General features: G+C 37.4%; 1 protein-coding gene across 1 annotated transcript; it reads right to left on the reverse strand.

Moving 5' to 3' along the window:
* Positions 1–382: 382 nt before the first annotated feature.
* Positions 383–6,820, reverse strand: LOC125482089 (inversin-like; the record flags this gene model as incomplete). Its single annotated transcript, XM_048594072.1, has 2 exons — positions 383–612; positions 6,665–6,820. Coding segments are annotated over 2 exons (386 nt in total), but the record flags the coding sequence as incomplete, so codon positions are not given.
* Positions 6,821–8,205: the final 1,385 nt, after the last annotated feature.

An 8,205-nucleotide genomic window follows, 5' to 3' on the forward strand; every position in this document is an offset into this window, starting at 1 on the left:
TTCTAGGCCCGAAACGTCAACCTTCCTGCTCCTCTGATGCTGCTTGGCCTGCTGTGTTCATCCAGCTCTACACCTTGTTATCTCAGATTCTCCAGCATCTGCAGTTCCTACTATCTCTGAAACTAGAGAATCCAAGTTCTGGCAGGTAGTGAATCACACTTAATGTTCAAAATCAAATTACTATTTAACAGAGGTATATTCTATTATAATCTTAATAAACTAACAGACGCAAAAAGCGATTTGTAAATAACTGGACTGTTTACATAATTGAAATCCATTCTACCAAAGGAATCTGAGAATTGAGAAACTACATGGAATTAAAAAAAAAGGCATTATCTGCACAGCAACAACATTCTCTTCAACAACATATCTGACAGACTACCTCTTTGTCTTGTATATTGGGATCCGCTTTGTTTTCCATGAGTACCGCCATGCAATTAATGTAACCTCCATATGCAGCACATTGCAAAGGTGTTCTTCCAGCATAATCCTGCACATTGGGATTGATCAGATTCTGAATCAGGATCTGACAGACATCTGCATTCCCACCAAGGGCGGCCCAGTGCAAAGGACTATGACCATCTTGGTCAAGCAAATCAACTCTTGCACCACCTGTAAAATTACAATCAAGAACTTAGAGAAATTCTTCAATGTTCAATACTTTTTCAAAGATTTAAGAAATTTTGACCTTTACCTCAACTATTAGATCAATGAGGGTCGGGTCCATTGTGACCTGTTAATTCTTTGAAAAATCCATTTATTTAATCTGACAAAATGCTTCTTTGCACAAAACACAGCAACTTTCTCCTTTTTAAATATATTTTGAATTCACTTTTGAATTTTACTACTAAATGTGTTTCACCATCTTTTTAAAGTATTGTTTTCTGGATCGTAACAACGTACATAAAACAAAATCCTAATTTTTCAATGGTGGATTAAATATATGCTGTTCCTAATAAGTACATGGTCTCTTTGTCACAGATTGATGCTGATTTATAGTAGTGAAGTGAAAAATGTGAATACTGGTTACACAATTTCTTGCACACATTTTAGTCACAGTGGAAGTCTTTCTGAGGAGACAGGAAATTGTTCTTTCAGAGGGTCATTACTGTTTAGAATGTTCCTCTCCCATCAAGCAGCGGAAGCTGGGCTACTGAATATATTTGAGGCTGAGAGACAGATTTTCGACTGAAAGGGACTCAAGGGTTCTGCAGGGAGGAGGATCAGGTTGAAAACTAATGTTAAGGTCACAATTAGATAAGCTACCAACTTATTGAATGGCAAATTAGGTTTGAGGGGCTGAATAATCCACTCTTGTTCCTATTCCTTATGTAAACCATTTAATTTGATTATAGCTTTTAATTTGAGAAAGCGCGTTAGTATGGGGGCAACATGGTAATGCACTGCATCGGAGCATAATTTACTGTACCACAGATTCTAGAGAAGAAAATTCCACAAAGGGTTATCATTTCAGTCGAGTCCGGCACTTTTTTCTAAAAAAAACAGGACATCTGAAATCCCAGTGTTTTATTTAAAGGATGAAGCCTCAATTTACTGCAGTTTGAAATGGAAGCTTTTTTTTTACCATTCAGGAATCAAACAAGGCAAACACTAAATGCCAATTTAGGGTATCCAGCATCAACACAACTTAAACATGAATTAACAGGCAAATTGCAGTTAATTATAAGCTATGAATTACACTTCAAGTGGCACATAAATCAAAGACAGATCTTATGAACTTGCTCAGCAATCCATTGATCACATGTATTGTTAACCTTATAAACTCTGTCTTCTTCACAAAGAATATTCACAATACATATTAACGATTCAGACGAGGGAACAAAATGTAACATCTCCAAGTTTGCAGATGATACCAAATTGGGTGGGACGATGTACTGTGATGAGGATGCAGAGATCCTTCAGCATGATCTTGACAGTTGGGTGAGTGGGCAAATCAATGGCAGATGCAGTATAATTTAGATAAACGTGAGGTTATTCACTTTGGAAGCAAAAACAAGAAGGCAGATTACTACCTGAATGGCTGTAAATTGGAGGGGGTGGGGGGTGTGGGGGTGGGGGGAGGAGTGTGCAGTGGGACCTGGGTGTCCTTGTGCACCAGTCGCTGAAGGTAAGCATGCAGATGCAGCAGGTCGTAAAGAAGGCAAATGGTACGTTGGCCTTCATTGTGAGAGGTTTCGAGTACAGGAGCAGGGATGTGTTGTTACAGTTATACAGGGCCTTGGTGAGGCCACACCTCGAATAGTGTGTGCAGTTTTGGTCTCCTTTTCTGAGGAAGAATGCTGTTGCTCCCGAGGGAATACAGAGAAGGTTTGCCAGGCTGATTCCAGGGAGGGCGGGTCTGACATACCAGGAGAGATTGACTAGGTTAGGATTATTTTCGCTGGAGTTCAGGCAAATGAGGGGGGATCTCATAGAGACTTATAAAATTCTAACAGGACCAGACAGGGTAGGTGCAGGGAGGACGCTCCGATGGTAGGTGTGTCTAGAACCAAGGGGTCACAGTCTGAGGATTCAGCATATACCATTTAGGGCGGAGATGAGGAGTCATTTCTTCACCCATAGAATGGTGAGCCTGTGGAATTTGTTACCACAGGAAGTAGTTGATGCCAAAATATTGAATGTATTCAAGAGGTGGCTAGATATAGCACTTGGGGTGAATGGGATCAAAGGTTATGGAGAAAACAGGAGGCTATTGAGTTGGATAATCAGCCATGGTTGTGACGAATGGTAGAGCAGGCTCCAAGGGCCAAATTGCTTCCTCCTATTCCTATCCCCTATGTTTCTAATTACAGTTCCTTTCCTCCTAGTATCCACCCTGAACCCTAACCAAAAACAGCCTACAAGCAACTGCAGTTCCATGGGCACAGTCTGGCATACATCTGCAGAAATTCCTCAATTTTGCTTACAAAGGTCTGGATGCAGTGGATCCACCAATGTTATCTTTACGCAACAGAAACAGCTGCAGCAACTGTATATTTGTCTTTTCTCAGCTTTTGGATCTAGCCTCCATCTCCTTCACCGTACTTATACTACACCACTGCGATCAGCATCTGAGCCCTAATGGCTCTCAGTCCTATTAGGTGATTTCAGCAATTTTCAGTTTCCCCAGATATTTTGGTTTTCAATCTTAGTTTCAGCCTTAGTTTCCTTAGAAACTAAAAGTGTCAGTTCTCAAGCTCACCTTTCCCTTTCCATTTGGGTCTGTTTTAAATAAATGAAAGCTTTGAACCCATGGATTTAATCAAAATTATAAGTTTTCAATCTCAAACATGGGAATACAGTAAATGGTAAATAATGGCAAAATGTCTTTTCAAGGTGTGGGAGGGGAGATAAGAAGATCCAGTGACCTTCAGGTTGCTCTCATAAATCTCTTAGAGGCTGGCACAAAGTCACAGTAGCAGAAACCTGGAGTTCTATGTCATGCCAGTGACAAGTTCAAGTTGGAGTTGCGAAGAGGAGAACTGTGACAAAATGTGAAAGTTATTTAAGTAAATGCTGCAATTGTAGAAATTATGGAGATTAAAACTACAATTATCAAATTAACAGAAGATAAATCACTTAGATTGAATAGGATTTGGGATTTTCAATCCAAACAGAAATATTCCCACCAGAAATACAAAAGGAATCAATAGTGTCTCAACAAATCTTTTCTGAATTTCCCTAAATTGTAATGAACATTTTTAACATTTGGTTACGATTTATTAATTTGCTAGTGAACGAATTACTTGGTGGGCTAGATTTTAGTCTTCAAGGTATTAACAGGCAAAGACAGGGCAGATAAAGATGAACTATTTCCACTGGATGGAGATTCTAGAACAAGGGGGTATTGTCTAAAAATTAGGGCCAGACCAGTGAGAAGAGATATTACTTCCCTACTTTTATACTTCATTCCCTTTGAAATAAAGGTCAACATTTGCCTTCCTGATTATTCACTGAACTTGGATGGTAGCTGTTTGAGATTCATGTACAAGGATTTGTAAATCTCTCTGTTCTGTAGCTTTCTGCAGTTTTTCTTGATTTAAAAAGCTCAGCTGCTCTATTCTTCCTGCCAAAGCGTATCCCTCACCTTTTCCCACGTTACATTCCACCTGTCAAACATTTGCCCACTCACTTAATCTGTTTACTTCTCTGAAACGTCCAATCTTTTAGCATTTTGCCTTAACTTAAAAAGTCTTATTGTAACATATTGCCTCAATAGCACTGTCACTACTTTTCCCTAAATTACACTCTAGTCTTACTTGATATGGCCTCTAACTCGAAATATCTTAGAACATTAAAGGTGTTATATGAAGGTTAGCTACTTTGTTAAATGTTCAGTGTTGTTCTTTAAAATATAGACATTGCAGACAGACTATGAAATCTATTCAACATCATATGTAAGAGATTATAGTATCCTGGCCAATAGGATTTCTCCTACCATTAATATGGAATGCCATAAGTTACATTTATTATAACTGTCTGGATGGAAACTGAAAAGAGTTCAGAATCCTCAAAAAAATGTAAAAGCAGCATCAGAAATCTAATTTAGAAGACAACTGCTTCAGCAAAGAAGATATGGAGCTGTACGGTCATTTGTACATAGAGAAATAAAGGTCAATGGTAAAAACGAACGACAAAACGCTCTTAGTATTATAACCTACTCTTAATTTAGTCACTTACATCAAATTGTCTGTTAATTTACTTCCTACTTCTCTCTGTTATTATTTACTTAATAAATATGATTAGACAAATCTCATTTTCCAACAGTAAATGACTTTGAAGCATCGAAGAAGATTGTTTAACTTTGAAACAACTTGAAAACAATTGATAATGGAGACGAAACAAATATATTTATCTAATTACCAGAATAAATCAAAATGTGATTCCTGAAATCCTAGAAATTATCTCAGAAAAGTATGTTAAAAATAAAGCATAAATTAGTGGTCCTGGTGATAATTAGAATTAGAATTTGTTTAATTAAAAATACTGTTACGCATTACTCTAAATAACTCTACATAAGCTTCCATGACAGAAATGAAGTGACAGGTTCTGTATAGATTACTTGTAGATTGAATTGAGAAAGATATTTAAACTTTAGCTATATGATTAACAAGCACAACTCTCAAAAGAGGTCAAGTGGATATGCTGAAATTTAATTGGGGGAGGAAATCTAAGGGTTTCACAAGCTTTCCACAGCAGAAACTTTTCTATGTCCTGAAAAGCCTTTCACATTTGAGATGTTTAGATTTAGCTTTCACGTTCTTCCTTGCATTAAGCCAAACCTATACATGCAACTCAGAATAGATCAACCAATAAGGCAACCATTTAAAGGGTACTTTTATCCTAACGGTTCACCAGCATGAAATATTTTTTATAATCTTTTACACGGTTTAAGTAGTAGGTAGATAACATGTTTGATTATTCAGGCTATTATCTATGAACTAAGTAAGGAAAATCTGAGATTTTAAAAATGCTTTTGATGGATTACCAGACTTAAGTGAGGTCAAGAGATTCTACAGCATGTTAGCTTTGGATAGGAGAGGAAAATATTCAAAAAAATGTCTGCTGTCAAAGGAACTATTTTGTCTAGTATTTAACTAAATTTAAAGTAAATCTATAATGACCTATTTGCTTTGGGAAGTCAGACAGGAAGTATTCTAAAAGACGGTAAATTTTTTTGTGGTTATGCCATCATTAGGTTAAAAAAAAAGTGTGTAACCTGGATCTGACATGGGGACGAAGAGCTACAAAGCACAAGGTAAACAGAAATTTAATTGCAGTGGGGTTGGGTCAGCAATGTTTTCTTGTAAGCTCAGGATACAGAACTTGCGTAAAGAGGAAACAAGCAACGTTCTCTCTGAATGAAAAAGTTTTTATTGGTTTGGCAGATTTTAAAAGGTCTTGATGTTGAAGCAGAAGAAGCAAGTCTTGAGAAGAAAGAGAGAGAGAGGGAGAGAGAGAAAGAAACTGTGTGACTGTGCATTATACAGTTGGAAAGAGCAGAGAGTGGAAGACAGCAAAGACAAAGAATTGTAGTTTGGACAAGACCCAATGCTGCTCTCTTGGTATTGTCAGAGCTCATTACACTATTTAAAAGGGTTAGAGAAAGGAGTCTCTGTGGATTCTGTTCCTTCGGGACTATAATGACATGTGTGAAAGAGGATTTGTAGAAATGCACCTTGTCAGTAATAATTCTGCTTTGGGCTTCCAAATCAAATAAGGTTGCTGATCATTATGATTCAGGGGTCAAATGATTGAATGGGATTGAAAAATCCTACAAACATACCAAATATGAAAATAGGAACAGAAGGAAGCCATTTTGTCTCTCAAACCTGCCATTCAATATGATCATGGCTAAAAGAAAGAGGACAAATTAGAAAGTCTTTGAGATTGCATGTGGTTGCACAATTATGAGGGAAGTATTATAAGTGTTTGTGAGTATGTGAGGCATTTCTTTGTCATAGGAACTATTTAAAAGTGAAACTTGCCTTTTGTATGAAATGCCTTTCGCATGTTAATGAATGGGTGATTCTAGTTAGCTTTATGTCAAAAATGTTTTAAAAATTTATATCTTGTCTAACAGTTTTCTCTCCTTTGGTGTTGTAGTTATTCCTTTCTTTTAAAAATATTTTTGGTCTCCATGGGAATCAGAACAAAATCTAACCTTCAATGAGTGTATGGATCACTTCTTTATGGCCCATTTCACAAGCCCGGAAAAGTGGTGTGTGTTTCATCACATCCATGGCATCCACTTGTGCCCCATATTTCAACAGAAGCTTCACTGTGCTAACATGACCAGAGAGGACTGCAGCATGTAGAGCTAGATGCACAGAAAGAAGAAATATTGGTATCAAATGGACATTTTGACACAATTTTAATAATACACACAGCACATGCAAATAGACAGAATCACCCAGTTTAATTTCTTAACTTCACGTTAAAGAAAATTTTAATTCATAATGAATAAATATTATCAAATACAGTACTTAAAATGTGTATGCAGATTTTTTCAATGAAATGTCATGTACAAGAGTAATTAAACTCATTTATATTCTTTCACAGGCATATAGTCTGGTGGTTGTGTTATTGGAACAATAATTCTGAGCTGTGAACTTGATCCCGAGAAAGTTCATATTCAATCACAGCAGTCTGTGAATCTGAATTCAGCTTCAAAAATCTTAACATCATTTGGTATCAATAAAATATTGCTAAGAAGAGACACAAAGTTGAATTATTTCATCTTGCATTCAGCAGAACTGAAATTCAAGGAAACCAGCTTAAGAAAGGAAACAACAATTTACGCTGCAAGAGAAGTAGTGTTTGTTGGTTGGATTATGGTTTGCATGAAGATGCGGCATGAACTGTTAACTATCTTATTTAACTGATTAAATGCAAACCAGGAAAGTTGATTTGGTCAGAGCACTGCCATGGGCATGCAGCAGGGATTGGCTGTATTCAAAGTCCTGTCTCAGTGAAAAGGTGCAGGGTGTGGTCATTTTCTTTCTGCCTAAAAAGCACTGGGCCCTGTGTGTAAATGTGGCATAGTACTAAGGATGAGTAGTCTTTATAACTAGAATCTTGTAGCTGCAGTTATACTGACAGTTGATCAAACAGATGATGTTAAAGTAGCAAAATATTTATGAATGTGAGATTCTATTTCTGATGAAGTGTCCTTTTTGTGATCATTACCCTCCTACAAGACCATGAGATACCGGAGCTAAATTAGGCCCATCAAGAAGACTCAGCTATTTGATCACAGCTGATATATTTCTCAACCTGATTCTCCTGCCTTCTCCTTTTGATCCAGATAATAATCAAGAACGTATCTATCTCTGTCTTAAATACATTCAATGACTTGGCCTCCACAGCTTTCTGTGGCAATGAGTTCCACAGATTAAGCATCTTCTGGCTGAAGAAATTTCCCCTCATCTCAGTTCTCAGTGGTCGTTGCCTTCACTCTGAGTCTGTGCCTTCGGGTCCTAGACTCTTCCATTAGTGGAAGGATCTTCTATGCGTCCACTCCATCTGGGTTCTCAGTATTCTGTAAGTTTCAATTAGATTCCTCCCTCATCCTTCTAAACTCAATCAAATACAGACTCTGAGTCTCCAGTCACTCCTCATTGGACAAGCCCTTCATCCCGGAATCATTCTTGTAAATCTCCTCTGGACACCTTCCAATGCCAGAACATCCTTCCTTAGATATGG

Source organism: Rhincodon typus, unplaced genomic scaffold (assembly GCF_021869965.1).
Source record: "Rhincodon typus isolate 14 unplaced genomic scaffold, sRhiTyp1.1 hic_rhity00005706, whole genome shotgun sequence".
NCBI lineage: Eukaryota > Metazoa > Chordata > Chondrichthyes > Orectolobiformes > Rhincodontidae > Rhincodon > Rhincodon typus.